Here is a 15,988-nt window from a genome sequence, read left to right on the forward strand (position 1 = left end):
TAATAATGTATAAAAGGATTATAATAATGTATAAAAGCATTATTGTTGTCGTTTGATCAGGCTGAGTACGATTTAAGCGTATATGCGTAGTAGCATAATTGTAATATATCAGTTATTGATCAATTATTGTCAATTTACAATCTGATGGTGCTTTGTATTGTTTGAAACAGATTTAATACATATAATACAATAGTAGAATAGATAAGCATAGTATATTGTAGTCAGTTTAATGTAATTGTTTCAAGACGTATTATCCAGGTCTAATCTATTTTTGAATTTGTTCATGGCATTGTTCGTTTAGATAGGGCAAGAAAACTACCCGTGCTTGACTATCAGTATAGATAGATGCACTCCTGATACGACCATGTCATCATATGGAGCCGGGTAAGATACACTGACTTGAACAAGGTCGGGGTAACTATAGTAAAAAGAGTTTATTTTGTTCTATTTTTCGGTAATCAAGTTCTGCCAAATTGATTTAAACAAAAATATAATGAGTGAATTTTAGATATCAAAGACGTGCAATATGCACAGTCTGGACATATACAAAAATTAAAGTGGCGGAGTCATCTCCAGAATTGTGAACATAAAACTTGAATTCGATTTTTCTTAAACCTATACCTTTTTACAAAAACTACAAATGCCATTCTTAAAATAAACAATTGTCCCATAAAAACACAATATTAGGCTTTAAATTAAGGTAGCTTCATCCCTCATATCCGTCCCAAAAGTCTATATTAAATTGACTGCCTGGACCATATTGGGGTCCTCGCGGTTAGATCGAAATTTAGCTTAAATTCGGTAACACAGTGCAACCCATCTGTGGCAATATGGTACTACCATTGCCATTTTGCTTGGTCACCCGGGTTCTTTTATTGTTCGCTTTCAGTTTCCAGTGTCTTACCAGTTTCTGAAATTTATTGGTTCTTCATATAATCAAAAAAGGAGACGAAAAGGGGAAAGTAAATATCTTCAAAACACAATAAAAAAAGGAGACTTTGTCGTTCAAAAATAAACTCATCACCATAGATACTACAAAGTTGGTCTCCAATGGCGCATCAGATTGATGAATAGAAGTTCACCACGAGAAAGAAAAAAATAGATTTCTGATAGGGGCATGTTGTATGGAGAAAAATGAACGTTCTTTATATATTTAAGGGCGATATGAACTCATTTAATGATTATTGATGAGATACGTGAATGTAAAAGAGAAGTTAACAAACATTTCAGTAAATCCCTTGTTATTTATGCAAATCGTTATGGTATAGTACATCTGTATGGTCAATGGAAGAGGGGGAGAATAACTGAACCAAAATAAAGAGCCATAATTATTCTCTGGTAAGCGCCCCGTCTTTTATATGCTTATTGAAGGTATTTAAAACATGCGTATACGCCGTATATTTTCCCTCGCCTGTAATGAATGATTTCCCTTTATCATTGTAGATCGACCAATAACATGTATCCGTGCATAATGCACTTGTCTTTTTTTTTTTTTTTTTTTTTTTTTAGTTATGACATACATTATGTCAGATTATATATATATGAATACCCCATCTATTTAGTTAGGTCGATTTAAAGTCATTTTAATAAATCAATTTATATTTCTGTAGTGCGTGCGTATTTTTAAGGTCAAACTGCACAAATTTATTTAAACCACGACAAGAGGATGCAGGGTGCTTATGTGTGTGTGTGTGAGTTGTGTGTGTATGTGTGTGCGTGTGTGTGAGTGTGTAAGACCCAACAGCCTGTGAAAATCATCCATCATTAAATGGACCATCTTATTCATACATGTCCTCTTTTACTACATTCATTTGCTGAGATTTTTTCTTCTTTGCAATATGTTTTCTTTAGTATACCCATCAAATGACATTGATATATTATATATTTGGCACGGGCCTGGAAGCAATCAGAAGACAATATAGAAGTATGTGTGTTACGGTATAAATTTAGTATGGAACACAAACCTACAATAAGTTTGTGTTTCCCTCTAAAATGCTGTGTTACAATTAGCATTTTGCCCCTCTTTTTTATAATAACCTTTTTTTCCTTCTTTCCTCTTTTTCCCTTTTTTTATTTATTTATTTTTATCATACAAAATAAAAAGAATGGACGGACCGGCATGTACAGGATGTGAAAATATCATCGAAGAGGGTTCAGTCATTGCCTTTGGAGATTCTTTGTTTCATTTGAAATGGTAAAGCTTACTTGTTTGTGAATTAAAACAATGATTAGTAACAAACATTGAAAAAAAAAAGTTTTATATGTGCTAAATGTGCAGAACCAGTTGATTGCGAATCAAATTTATTGTTATTAACAAATGGCAGACCCGTCTGTGAAAGTTGTTCTTATTGTTGTAATGCTTGTAAGCAAGTGATTCGTGATGAGGCCATCATGACAGGTAAAGACAGTATGTAATATTTATGATATGATTATTTATATAAAAATAGGTGATGAGGCATACCATGCAGATTGTTTTCAATGTGTATCATGCAAAAAGAAAATCGACGATTTAGTATTTACCCAAACAAGCAAGGTATAAATAATTTTTCACATATGAAATTTAAATTTTAATGTTACCTTAAACAAATAATAGGGTATCCATTGTACACCATGTCATGAGAAACGTAGGGCTGAGAAACAAAAAAGAAGAGAAGAAAGAGGAAAAAGACAACAGCAGAAACAAGCGATAAACAACGCCAAGGAGCTACCTTCTATTCCTTCGCCTTTGAATACAATGACCTCTCCTTCTCAGGTATACATAATTAGTTTCTTGAAAGGGGCTAATATTAACTTCATCCATAGACTGCTCGTCAACCGCGGATTAATCCTAGCGGGATTCAGCCAGCTTCCTCAAACACAGCCAATCGACATACTAGCCGTTTATTTGATCCACAACTTGTAGCTGATTACATACAGACCCAACCTCGTACACGAAATCCATTAGATAACCGTACAACAGATCCACCTACCCCATCACGCTCTCGCAGCAATTCAGTAGACATACCTCCCAAAATGCGATTAGTTGATACCAGATTAACTCCTTCAAAATCCGAAGTCGTGACCTCATCAAAATCTTCGCCTAGTTCACCTCCTTTATCTATTGGTAGTCACTCTCCTCATAGTTTTATCAATAAGAGTAATACCTCATCTTCGTTTTCTTCTTTAACGAAATCGACTTCAACAACCACGCTCGACTTTTCCTTGATACCAGAACTCCCAACTCTTAATCTTTCTTTTTTCGACAATGATTCCACCGATCTCGTTAATCTCACCAAAAAATTGGGTGCTAATATTGCCATGGATATTTATGGAAATTCAGACGACAAAAATAAGGCCGTAGCCGTACCTGTCATTGTGAAGACTACAGAAAATATTACTCGTGCTTCACAACTTTTAGAGTCCTCTTTGATGAATGAAGAAATTTATATGCCCCAACCTGCACCACCCCAACATGCTGATATTAATGAACAATTACGTAATGAATTGGATATGACACAAAGCAAATTGAGTGCGATGGAAACAAGCTATAACAAAATTAAAGATGCCAGCAGAAAAGCTTTGGAAGAATTTACTCGAGCAAAAGAAGAATTTGCCAAGGAAGTAGCTTTACGTCAACAGCAAGAATATACAATTCTTCAATTAAAACATCAATTGAGTATTGCTTATCAATCCAAGCAAATGACAAGACCAGAATTATCTGTGATAACAAAGGAAGAAATCGAAAGGGTTGCTAGAGTTCGTGTTGAACTAGATAGAACTTGTAATGAATTAAAAGGATATCGAAATATGTTGGTCAAGGATATCGATTCCCTTGCTAGACAAAAACAAGCAGGTCTTGAACCGTAAGTAGCATTACTTCTTTTTTTGATGTGGCACGTAACTCATTCATTTCTTAGAACATCTTTAATATATCTTGATGAACAAAAAAAGGCATTGGTCACCGAAATCAAATCCTTGGTAACGGATCGAGACCAAGTACGTGTAGAGACTAAAAGTTTGGAAGACATGAGAGATGATGTGCTTCATGAAATGGTCATGTTAAATACAAAGAATGCGGAGTTGACGGAAATGAATAACGATCTTTCTCGAAGAGTGACTGAAAGAGAAAGAGAAGCTGCTGCTGTGATGGCCGGTACATCATTTTTATATTCACCTTCGCCAAGCCTTTCTTCTGAATTATATTCCCCTACGCACATGCAAAGAAAATCTTCTGAAGCCAGTATAGTTCGCAATATTGCACAAACTGCATTGTTACATCATCAGCATCAACAACACCCACAACCCCCAAAAATATTTAAATTAAAAAAGAAGAATAACATGTTTGCAAAGTTGAGTGGAAAATCCAACAAGGTGGACTCGGGTAATATATATGGCAACACAAGCGGTAACAGCTCCCTCAGTTTATCCATGGCCAACAACGATAGCTACGCAGAATTTCGTCAAAAAAATAACTCTTCTTCTTCTTCCAACAAGCAATCTCAAGAAAACACTCAACATGGATCGCATACCTTTTTACCTACCTCTTTTTTAAGACCAATTAAATGTGATGCTTGCGGTGAAAAGATGTGGGGTCTTTCTGAATTGCGCTGTCAAGGTTGTATGTATGCTACTCATGCTCGCTGCTTAAGTCATGTACCTCAATTATGCTATGCTGGAACTACAACTAGTTTTGAAAATCTACCTTCCGAATCAGAACACCGCTCTTTATTCGGAACTGATTTATCGGAACAAGCACATTATGAAGATAGATCCATCCCGCTGATTATTGAACAATGTATCAGGGCCGTTGAAAAGCGTGGTATGGATTATGAAGGCATTTATCGTAAATCAGGGGGTGCAGCACAAATGAGGTTGGTTCACCAATCATTTGATATGGGAGATCCTATTGATCTGGATGATGATGAGTCAATCAACGATATATGTGCTATCACAAGTGTGCTGAAGCAATATCTACGAGAGTTACCTAACCCAGTATTACCGTATAATCTTTATTCCCAATTCATTGATGCCGTTTGTAAATACCCATACATCTACATTTATTTCATTATTTATTCACAGTTTATTTTTAGCCGTTAATGTTGGACAAGAAAAAATGGATAAATTTTTTGAATTGTTGTCGCAATTACCCAAAGTCAATTACGATACACTTCGATTATTAGTTAAACATTTGAACAAGTAAGTTACACTAATCGATTACTTTTGGGTTTACTTACACATTCACTATAGTGTCCAGAAACGTCACACCGAAAATTTAATGACGACAAAGAATCTTGCCATGGTGTTTGGTCCTACTTTAATGCGCGATGTAGAAGCGAGTCGTGATTTAGTCGATATGAGCTTTAAAAATGCAGTCATTGAATTCTTGATCATTCAAGTTAATGATCTATTACCTTAATCAAAAACCTATTGCTATTGCATCTCTTTATTTACCCCTACAATTTTATTTATATATCCTATACCATATTATTATTACTGCTTACTTTTTTTTTTTTTTTTTTTTTTTTTTAATTTAATATTTCATAAACGACAAGTGTAAAAATAAAATCCATCAAGATGAATAACATTTAAATACATAAAAAAGTAGCTACTTAATGAGCTGCACAATGTACATTCTTAATTCGAAATTTAGATAATGATTAGTGCCAAAAACTTCCACAAAGACATATGTAGAATTCATGGATATCGACTGTGACACAGACGTAGTTTAATATTTATGACTTATGTTGTACATGCTGTCTACTGCCAAGCTATCATACTGAAAGTAGAATTTACGGCTAAACAAAACAAACTTGGTTTATGTAATCTGTTATTAAGTATTGATCAATTCAAAATGACAGAGATTGTTAAGAAATTAATAATCATAACTGTCATAGTTTGATAGCTTATAATGCCAAAAGACAACCTCCAAATGTCTGGGCTGGAAGTAACAAACTCCCAGGACTAGATTAAGGGGACGAATGGCATATTTTTAAAATAAACAAACAACATCTTTCTAAACCGCATAATTATCTAGACATTTTCATGGACAACGGTGTTTATGGGTTCAGAATAGTTTAAAAGTTGCGACATCTTAAAACATATAATTAAGGCTGCAGCTTAACAAGATAAGAGGGAGAGATACGGCGGCCATGTTATCATGGCGAAAATAGAGAGGAGTTCTTGTGACAAAGCTGCAGCTTATGGAAGCATTGTATTATGTGGTTACCTAATCAAATTATGTCAGCCGTTCGATTGCCAAAGAGGGCGCAAAATATTGTCAGCCGCACAAGTGATGGATATTTGGTTAATGGATAATGATTTAATTGGTCACCTTTCTCAGATTCGTTTCGAAAATGCGTCCAAATGATGGCGGAAGCACTGTAATTGGCATAGTGTATGTTTTTAAATCAATATTGTACACTGTTAATGTATTCAAAACGAAACAAACTATCAATCACAGGTAATTAATTGTCGATCTATTTTGTCATGTTTTGACTGCAAACTCTGTTGAGAGAATGGAGTTTCAATTTGTTTAACGAAAAAAAAAAAACTTTTTCTATTTCTTGTTTTTTTTTCTTGTCAAAGAAATCTCGCAACTATGGAAGTGAAAACTGTTAACAAAAGTCATAGATCCCGAAAGAATAATAACGATGCAAAGAAACAAGTCGATTCAAGTTCAGAAGATGAAGAGGAATTGTGCTATATTTGTACAGAACCTATGGAAACTTATGCTGTAGCTGAATGCGGTCATCGCACTTGTCATCGATGTACTCTACGTTTAAGAGCATTGTACGATACACGTAATTGTGCTTATTGTAAAGTAAGGTTTTTTTATTTTTTTTTATTTTTTTATTTCTAATTCGTATTCCCATTTTTGGCAATAATATTAACCGCAAACTTATTAGACGGAACAAAAAATTGTGATTTTCACAAAGGAAGCAGAGAAACCGTTCAACGAATTTTCTCTGGATGATACACCCTTCAGTGATAAGAAATTGGGCATTCGATTTGAGACACAGGAGATGTATAAGGAAGCAATGAATATGCTAGAATATAATTGTCCTCAAAAGGAGTGTACGGAGTCATTTAAGAATTGGGGAGAATTAAAGCAGCATACCAGAAAGGTGCATAGTTTAAACCTTTGGTAAGAGCGATACCAAAATGCTTATGTAACCCCTCTAATATGTCATTTGTTAGTGATTTATGTTCTCGCCATAAAAAGGTTTTTCCTTACGAACAATCATTGTATACTTCACCTCAGCTAACGAAGCATCACAGAGAAGGCGATAAAGACTTTAACAAGAACGACGAGACTGGATTTACAGGCCATCCAGAATGTGCCTTTTGTAAGAGTCGTTTCTTTGGTGATGATGAATTATTTGTTCATTGTCGTGACATGCATGAGCAGTGCCATGTTTGCGTCAGAAACGGAAATAGACAGGAATATTATGCCAATTATGAGAGCCTAGAAGAGCATTTCAAGTCTGATCATTACATGTGTCTTTATCCCCAATGTCTTGAAAAAAAGTTTGTTGTATTCGAATCTTCAATTGATTTAAAGGCTCATCAAATAAAAGATCACGGTGAATCGTTATCTGGTATGCAAAGATCCATGCAGTCTGATGCTCGAAAATTGGAACTGAATTTCCAATATGACTCTTACCGTAATAACCAACCACAAAGAGGCGGTGGCAGCAGCAGCAGCAGCAGCGGTAATACCAACAACAATTACAGTAATAACAATACAAATAAAAGTAATAATGGAAAAAAGAAGGAAGAAACTACAAAAACTAACAAGTCGCCTGTTGCAAGTGGATCATCGACTCCTGTTCTTTCCAGCAATGAATTTCCAACCATGAACTCTGTAAAACAGGCCGTGCCTTCTGTACCTCGTACTATACCTGGTGCTAGTACTAAAAAAGGCAAAGGCAAAGGCAAAGCATTGCAGAAACCGGCTGGATTTGGTGCTCTTTCATCTGGTCCCTCAACTTCAACCAGTACTAATGCAGAAACCACCTCCACTGAGCCTGCCGAGGTTGTAGCAAGCCATGCATCATTCTTGTCCAAAGTTGGGGAAATTCTGAAGAGCAAAGACAAAGTAGCACAATTTAGATCGCTTACTGGCGCTTATAGGAATAGCACACTTAGTGGAGAAGATTACGTTAATCAAATCGTTAAGTTAACTAATAACTCCGTTGAAAACTCGAGCAAAATTTTCAAAGGAGTTGAGGATTTATTAGACATCGAGGACAAAAAGTGGGAATTGATTCGTACCTGGAGAAATAAACAGACCACTGTAAGTAAGGAAAAGGACTTGAGTATCTTCAAAGAATGTTAATTTACAAGTTTAGATGAGTCACTTTCCTGCCCTGGATGTTAGAAGCAAGCCTCCTCCACCAAAAGCATCTCGCGTTTTAGTCATTAAAGGACCTAAACCAACAAATAGAGTTGTGGGTGCTACTGGTGGCAATACCAAATCGAAAAATGTATGGGATAAAGTTGCAACTGCAGCTACCTTAGCCACCACATCGAATAGTAGATCATCTAGTGCTGGATCATCACCCCAATCATCCAGACCTAGTTCGCCCAGTAACATATTCCGTGCACCAACTAAAACACCTTGGAGCGGGTCATCCAATACTGCTAATACTAATACATCCGGAAAAGAATTCCCTACTTTAAAACCAAAAGCCTTCCCTTCTTTACCTGTCACAACGCCGAAGCATCAAATGATCCTGAACATGCGTAGAACTGCATCAGGACAGCAAATCAACAACGCGTGGGGTGGAACCAGTAGTGAAGAAAGTAGAGACGATGCTGCAGAGGAATCTTCTTCATCAAATACCGATAAAAAGAAAAAAGGAAGGAAGAACAAGGTCCTATTTAGAGTTGGCCTATAATCCCAAAAATAAATCGTTAATTTTTTATTTTTTTTTACACACGCACAGCAGAGGTATAAACACACACACATATAGCGGAATAAGTGGAAAATTTTTTCTTTAAGGCCCTTCTTCATTTTTGTAAATAAATAAAAATGACACCTTCACCTGCAATACCACATAATAATGAAAGTAAAATGAAACTGTATGAAATGTTTTCACAAAAACAGCTGACACCGCCACCTAATTTAACGCACCCAGCTGTTTCAAATGGAGCAGTAAACACACCTTCAAGTAAGGACCTAAATCGTAGTGAATGTATTGTACAAACAAATTGACTCTTTCCAACTCAATAGATCTATTCAGTTTTCATAATAGTTTTCAAGCAAACGACTTATTTTCGACAAAAGTGGAACAAATGTTGATTGAATTAGATCGACTTTTAAAACAATCGGGCAATTTGCCATTCTCTTTATTGCCACCACATCATGATATTATTCTCGTGATGCGACAGATACCTTTATTGATTAACCAAAGTGCGCAAACTACCCTGTTGAGATCTGTTGTTGAAAAAGTCGTTTTTCAATTATACCAATCAACGACGGGTTTATCTATTGAAGTCTACTGTCGATTTCTTCAAACTTTGATCGAATTATCACCTAGTATATCAAAAGAAACTTTGAGCTGGATTTTATATTCGGAAGATGAGGTAAGACGGATATCTTATATACATACATGCAAACTCATTAGCATATCAAGCGAAAATACAATGTTTGGATCGTTACTTCTCTTGTGAAATTCGGTTTAATACCATTAGAAGAGTATGATATTCAATTAGCGAAACAATTAAATAAGGAACATCCTGATTCCCATTTAATCGACTTCACTACGGGACTATTGCAAAATTGTTTACTTACGATGCACCCTATTACATCAATTGAAGACCATGTATTAGTAATTAATGCCCTGAAAAGATCACAGTCTCCAAAGTAATGTATAAAATATGATTGCAGCCTTATCAGTGCTAACTTTTTTTTTTTTTTTTTTTTTTTGCTGTTACTACAGAGCTGAAGAGCTGATACAAGATTTAAAAAACAGTATGATTCAATCTTACAAAAACTGTGATTCTTATAGTGATTCTTTTACCTTGAGACTCTTACTTGCAGAATGGACCCGTGTTTGTAGACATAGTATGACTAGCACTGCTATATACACCCAATTTGCTGAACGGGTAAGCTTTAGTGCATGAATGTTAAATGTTGAGATAGAACTAATACTACTTATTATAGATCCTTCAAACTACAACATGTGACACAGAAAGGCTATGTTTCTTTTTTAGATTATGTACCGAAATCTGCATCGACTTGTATCAACCCTCTCGGCCTCAATCAATAGATGCATACACAAAATTAGTAGGATACATGATCCGCATTCAGGACAATTATACTTCAAAAATTACAATGGCAACACATGTCCTTTCCGTAGCTGTTTTGGTGCTGGCTCATCAACATGAAACTTTAAATACACAGTTCAACCAAAAACCGTTCTTAAAACTTCTCAGTTCCTTATTTATCGAATTGAATCAATCTACAAGCAATGATAAAAATACTAATACCAGTTTTATAACGGTTTACAGGTAATTTTAAAGTATATTAGCCTGTATCAACTTGAACTAACGTCTATACAGCGACACTTTGTATACCCTTGAGCCACGTCATTTTTCTGGGTTCGCATTTTCCTGGTTGCAATTATTCTCTCATCGACTTTATTTGCCATTATTGTTATCACAGGAAAATCAACCCAATGGCTGGACCATCTGCTTTAAACTTATGTCAGCTCACCTCTCATTCTTAAAAACACTTTTACAACAAAAATCTCAACACCAACGTCGATTATTGGGACCATCAGAAAAGGCTTTCTATCAAGGGACCTTGCGTTTCTTAGTAGTGATGTTACATGACTATCCGGAATTTCTTTGCGAACATTATCTATCATTTATTCAGTTATTACCGCCGGATTGTATCCAATTACGAAACGTTATCTTAAGTTCTTTTCCTAGAGATATGATCTTGCCTGACCCATTTACAACAACATTGGGTTATATGGCTACCACTTCTCATCCACCACGATTATTCATTGATGAATATACTTATGATACATTAGGTGAAAACCGCAAAGATATATTTCAGTTGAAGGATCTCGATGATTATTTAGCAATTGGGAACTCAACCTCATTTGTAACAAATGGCGTCATCAGTTACATTATGGATGATAAAAACACCTTTGACCCGGAAAAAATTCAACAGTTGATATTTTATGTTGGAACCAAAGCAAAGTTAGCCACAACAAAACCGCTATCTGATAATCCTGCCATTCAAATATATAAGCATCTGCTCTCCCATATGCCTACCAGTTACGAGAAATATTTATTGATCAATTCAATCGTTGATCATTTGCGATATCCAAATAGCCATACGTATTTCTTCAGTATGGCTCTATTGCACTTATTTTCTACTCAAACGGAATTAATTAAGGAATTGATTACCAGGTAACAATTAAACCTATATTACCACTATTTTATTGACGTTATGGATATGTAGGGTCTTGTTGGAGAGATTAATAGTGAATAGACCTCATCCTTGGGGTCTGTTAACTACATTCATCCAATTAATCAAAGAGCCACATTTCAGTGATCACGAGTTTATCAAATGTTCCATGAATCACTCTCCAGATATTAAGCGACTCTTTAAAAACGTTTTAAAGTAAGTTACTCAATATTTCGTGCCCTGGCTCTTTAATTTATGCAGCTTTGATTATAGGTCTACGCAACAATTATCTTAAGATGCTTTTCAAATATGTATTAGAACCAAAATTTAATAAAACTACCTCTTTATTTATTTAGTGGCCTTTCTTTTGACAGCAAAGAGACGGAATCCTCGTCTAGTGTACACATCTCTATTGGGATCGTCCATGATATCAGTAAATTCGAATTTCTTTTTAGCCATTTGGAAAAATCTTTTATCGGCGTTTCGTCTTTTACGATACATCAAGTAAATTATGGCATTCTTGTTTGTAGTCAATGCGAAAAATGTTTCAATTAAGGGTATAAATGCTTCTTCCATGTAGATACAATCAGATGCTAATATAACATCTGCCTCCAAAAACTCTTGGTCAATTTCTTCTCCCCTATACAAAACTGTGAGTGCAAGAAACATGTTAAGGGTTATATTATATTTACCAATTTAAAATCTTGGGTTTAACAAGATGACCGAGATTATTTAACTTGGTGTTCTCTTGCATCAAATTCATCATGGCTCTGAAAATAATGGTAAGAAATGTTAAAGGAGTTTCCTCTCGTTTGTTTTACTCTTTGCAGCTCATTACATTTGGTCTGTGATAATAAGCTGTTTAAGGTCAGGACAAATCTTAGCTACGGCCAAGCCAACTAAACCCGTTCCAGCGCCTATCTCAATAATAGTCTTATCTTTAAAAAGTGACCCCTCACCTTGCCCATTCTTCCAGACAAAGTAATTCACTATGATCTCGGCACATTCCCAAATCTTGCCACCACATCCCCCACTGAGATCTTGCGACAACAAAACCGGCTCATTCAGGCCTTCAAAGTTGACAGCTCCGATATGTGCCACAACTTCTTGTTCTCTTTGAATGAAATCCCCATATTCTGCAATGTCTGTGTTTATCTCCAAGGAAGTCATTAAAAAAAAAAGAAAAAGCAAATGGGTTACGCCCAACTTTAATTTGTTTATTGATGCTTATATCAAAAGCATCAAAAGGCAAAGCAGTCCTTTTAAAGACGGGATGCGAATACAAAGCAAATTTAAAGTTAATCTCGATGTATGCGTTAGCCCTAATAGCCTCAGTTCAAGCTTTATTGTATAAACAAAAAATTTCGGTCCAATTGTGTGCAGCGAGTCTTGTAAGTTGTGTAATATGTCAGACTTTTGCTATCAGTTCATGGGCGGTATCAATTACATCCTGATGAAAAACCGATTGATAAGAGTTTACCTTCAATGATAATTAATACAATCGATCTTTATATTCAGAAATATTAATACATATGAAAAGGATGTGGCACCATATTCATTGAGCGAATTATGGCAGAAATTATGGAAGAAAACAGTTGACCATGAAATAAATGGATTTTTGTTTTATTTTTGTTAATACGCCCCATAACAATATTGATTATTTAAAGATCGTAACAAACTTTTAGTAGAACTTCAGATGTCGATTTGTCAGCGTTTACTCTCGTCATTGACTCGTCTTTGACAATCTGGTATAACATTTGTATAGTGCGATTATCCCTGGAATCTGAAGCTGATAGTGAGAGACTTTTAGAACTAAAAAATACGCCACAGCTGCCAAAGGGGGGAGAGGAACAGTCTTCAATGTTTCTCGCAATGTAAAGGATTCCAAAAACAAACATTCTTTTGCCCAATATTGAGAAGAAGTTTGTTTTACGTATTCCTTGTGGGTGTCCTAGTAGTCCCGACGAACGTCGTTACGTGTTATTCGCGTTCCAAAGACAACGACGATCGGCTTCGCTTGATATTGTTTTTTCACCCACAAGGAATACATAATCAGCTTGTCGATAAACTCGAATGTGATTGTTTGTTGTACCTCAATTAGTACTGGCGGCAGTTGGGGGGAACTGACAGCAGCAGTGTATAATGTGTCGGACTTGGTTCCATCGGGCCACTCTGTGGGTTTGGCACTGTAAATTGACCAAGCATTATCACCTACATTGGAAATCAGCACTTGTATACATTCAAGTTATTATAGCACTATGTCGCTTGGTCTGTCTTGGACATTACGTGCTATTTTAAAAGCATTAAAAAAAATTAAATAAACTCTTAGAATATTTATTTATTGTGTCTTTTAAAACCGTGTAGCCATTCATAGTTAAATTTTTCTGTATACATACTCTTAGCAAATATGTGGAGAGACTCCAAGTGTCTATCCAATAAGAAAGGAACTCTTTTTCCCGTGCCTAGTTTGTGTATATTCTAACCTACCCTTTTGACGCATCTGTCTTCAAAACTTGAATCAAGCAATTTGTTTATTTATAAAAAAAAATAAGCCAATTTTTTTATTTAATTTTTTATGAGCCCTTTTTTTATATATTAAATGTTTAAGAGGGGAATCTCACAGCTTAAAAAGGCATAGGCGGGAATGCATAACAGCACTATATAGACAAATAAAAGAGTAGGTATTCATGAGCACAAAAGGAGAGTAGCAGAGAGGGTGTTAAAATAGTCATAATAAATATCGGTTGTTGGTCTTCTGATACAAACTGTATCTGTAATCCGATCATATGCAGTAAAGATCGGAAAATTATATCATATCAAAGAAACATAAGCATGTGCGAAAAAAACTAAATTGTATGGAAAAGAGACAGCTTTGCTTACTGGTAGCAGATTAGGCATTTTTTGACAATTGTTTTTAACGTTTTCGCTATCAGCGATTGGTTTGCTAGGTTTTCTGGCGCTGGCGGTGGTGTCGGACGAGGGGGTCTGGGATTTTGAGGGCGAGGCTTTCTAAAACTTAGCTTGCTATCTGCAAGACACGAAAAGTTACAGTGCATTCTTAGTAATTGAAAATGATTAGTATAAGGCGCAGGTATGTAGACATGAGAATGACTTACCTTCAACAATAGAAGATGGAAATTGACAATCTTTAGTTCGAAAAGTGTTCAAATGCAGGAATTGATTGAATTATATTGATCGTTTAATGTTGTCTGTGTACAGAAGTGATCAACAAAGGGTTTTTTTAAGTGAAACAGAACAAATATAATGATATCACAAACAAAGTAAGAAAATGTTGATCATACAAGAAAAAGAAGGGCTCAGGGAATCCGAAATAAATAATTTTCTTATAAAACAAGATGAAAATGATTATAGGAGTCGAGTAGGATTGAAGTGATAGTTAAATAAAACTATCTATTACAATCCGAAATATACAATACGAGGCTTCATAAAATATTATCTAAAGGTATTTAATCTTTATTCTTTATTCTTTATTCTTAATGCTGTTTTACAAGTACATAACCCCAAAGTGACATAAGGAGTGTACATATGGTGACTGATTGCCATTTTAACGTATTTCAATCCAGGATTACTACCGTAATAAAGACTAAAATAGCGTTACAAGGGGGATGACTCAATATGTCTAATACTCATCGTTCGAAAATTAAAACGTGAGCTATAATGAACCTACTGCATGTAATTTAAGGAAGTATTATGTTAAGTTCAAAAAGATTGCTCCTAAAACAGAATTCGAAAAAAAAAATATATGCCTTCGTAAGGCGAGCCACATGGTGTCTCCAGAATTTTGGGCCTTGCAATGTATTCTCAAGACCCTCCCTTACTGCCCTGACAATTGTTTATTGCCTTAAAAGGATTAAAACCGAAAAAAAGTTTAGTAGCCAACCCTTACATCGGATAAACTATTAATTTTAAATGTACTAATTAGGAGAGAAACACAAAAAATTTGGGTTGATATGGTCAGTTGAAAAAATTGAAAAGTAGTTTTAATTTTATAAAGATTAATTTGTCATCACTTTCCTTTGACTAGTTACATAGATTATTTAAAATTATTCAACAAAATTAACATTGCTTATATATCATTATCACGTTTTCTAACAATCGCCTGTCTGCATCCCCTGTTTGTTCCTTGGTATCTGATTCTTAATATATGGAAGGGGACTCTACGATTGTGGTTGTATTAGGGTCTGATTGTGTTCAACTTTTTCTATCTAGTAATTTAATTGAGAACGGATGAACTCAATAAGCGACACTGTTTGATTGTGGTCTCTATACTTTCATACAGACTTGAGTTGACATACAGAATGTAATGAGGGCTTATGATTGATTTCGCATCTGATTGAGGGTAACCTTACTGATGCGGTATAAGACTGCTATTATTAACTTGAAGGAGGTATCAGAAGATGTCTACATTACACTAACTATTCCCCGAAATTATTGGTTCAAAATTATGTGTGGTTAAATAAACAGTTAAATCATCCTGAGACGTAAACCAGGTTTTGTTCATCAGTCTATAAATAAAACTCGTTCGCACACTTTTTTTTTCCTTTTTCCTTTCTTTAATCCAAA

General features: G+C 35.2%; 6 protein-coding genes across 6 annotated transcripts; 4 read left to right on the forward strand and 2 right to left on the reverse strand.

Moving 5' to 3' along the window:
* Positions 1-2,064: 2,064 nt before the first annotated feature.
* EV154DRAFT_110431 (uncharacterized protein) lies at positions 2,065-2,637 on the forward strand. Its single transcript, XM_051593903.1, has 3 exons — positions 2,065-2,194; positions 2,256-2,398; positions 2,448-2,637. The coding sequence occupies exons 1-3, from the start codon at positions 2,106-2,108 to the stop codon at positions 2,537-2,539; spliced, it is 324 nt and encodes a 107-aa protein (XP_051451315.1). The 5' UTR covers positions 2,065-2,105; the 3' UTR covers positions 2,540-2,637.
* EV154DRAFT_529389 (uncharacterized protein) lies at positions 2,512-5,569 on the forward strand. Its single transcript, XM_051603664.1, has 5 exons — positions 2,512-2,752; positions 2,803-3,842; positions 3,897-5,014; positions 5,070-5,175; positions 5,227-5,569. The coding sequence occupies exons 1-5, from the start codon at positions 2,735-2,737 to the stop codon at positions 5,393-5,395; spliced, it is 2,451 nt and encodes an 816-aa protein (XP_051451316.1). The 5' UTR covers positions 2,512-2,734; the 3' UTR covers positions 5,396-5,569.
* A 985-nt stretch (positions 5,570-6,554) lies between these two features.
* EV154DRAFT_452946 (uncharacterized protein) lies at positions 6,555-8,988 on the forward strand. Its single transcript, XM_051597279.1, has 4 exons — positions 6,555-6,799; positions 6,885-7,123; positions 7,177-8,275; positions 8,331-8,988. The coding sequence occupies exons 1-4, from the start codon at positions 6,578-6,580 to the stop codon at positions 8,877-8,879; spliced, it is 2,109 nt and encodes a 702-aa protein (XP_051451317.1). The 5' UTR covers positions 6,555-6,577; the 3' UTR covers positions 8,880-8,988.
* Positions 8,989-9,276: 288 nt separating this feature from the next.
* EV154DRAFT_431435 (CCR4-Not complex component, Not1-domain-containing protein) lies at positions 9,277-11,410 on the forward strand (the record flags this gene model as incomplete). The annotated part of the gene is made up of 5 exons (XM_051596609.1): positions 9,277-9,567; positions 9,618-9,847; positions 9,924-10,089; positions 10,148-10,494; positions 10,546-11,410. 5 exons carry the CDS (start codon positions 9,277-9,279, stop codon positions 11,408-11,410), a joined length of 1,899 nt encoding a protein of 632 aa, XP_051451318.1.
* Positions 11,411-11,752: 342 nt separating this feature from the next.
* EV154DRAFT_431437 (putative methyltransferase-domain-containing protein) lies at positions 11,753-12,574 on the reverse strand (the record flags this gene model as incomplete). The annotated part of the gene is made up of 3 exons (XM_051596610.1): positions 11,753-12,044; positions 12,097-12,174; positions 12,243-12,574. 3 exons carry the CDS (start codon positions 12,572-12,574, stop codon positions 11,753-11,755), a joined length of 702 nt encoding a protein of 233 aa, XP_051451319.1.
* Positions 12,575-13,065: 491 nt separating this feature from the next.
* On the reverse strand, positions 13,066-14,676 carry EV154DRAFT_556509 (uncharacterized protein; the record flags this gene model as incomplete). Its single annotated transcript, XM_051605355.1, has 5 exons — positions 14,521-14,676; positions 14,285-14,461; positions 13,892-13,908; positions 13,382-13,615; positions 13,066-13,355 (listed from the first exon to the last, which is right to left on the reverse strand). The coding sequence occupies exons 2-5, from the start codon at positions 14,458-14,460 to the stop codon at positions 13,066-13,068; spliced, it is 717 nt and encodes a 238-aa protein (XP_051451320.1). The 5' UTR covers position 14,461; positions 14,521-14,676.
* Between the last annotated feature and the right edge of the window lie 1,312 nt (positions 14,677-15,988).

The sequence above is a fragment of the Mucor mucedo genome (assembly GCF_025094135.1).
Source record: "Mucor mucedo strain NRRL 3635 chromosome Unknown EV154scaffold_192, whole genome shotgun sequence".
Classification (NCBI taxonomy): Eukaryota; Fungi; Mucoromycota; class Mucoromycetes; order Mucorales; family Mucoraceae; genus Mucor; species Mucor mucedo.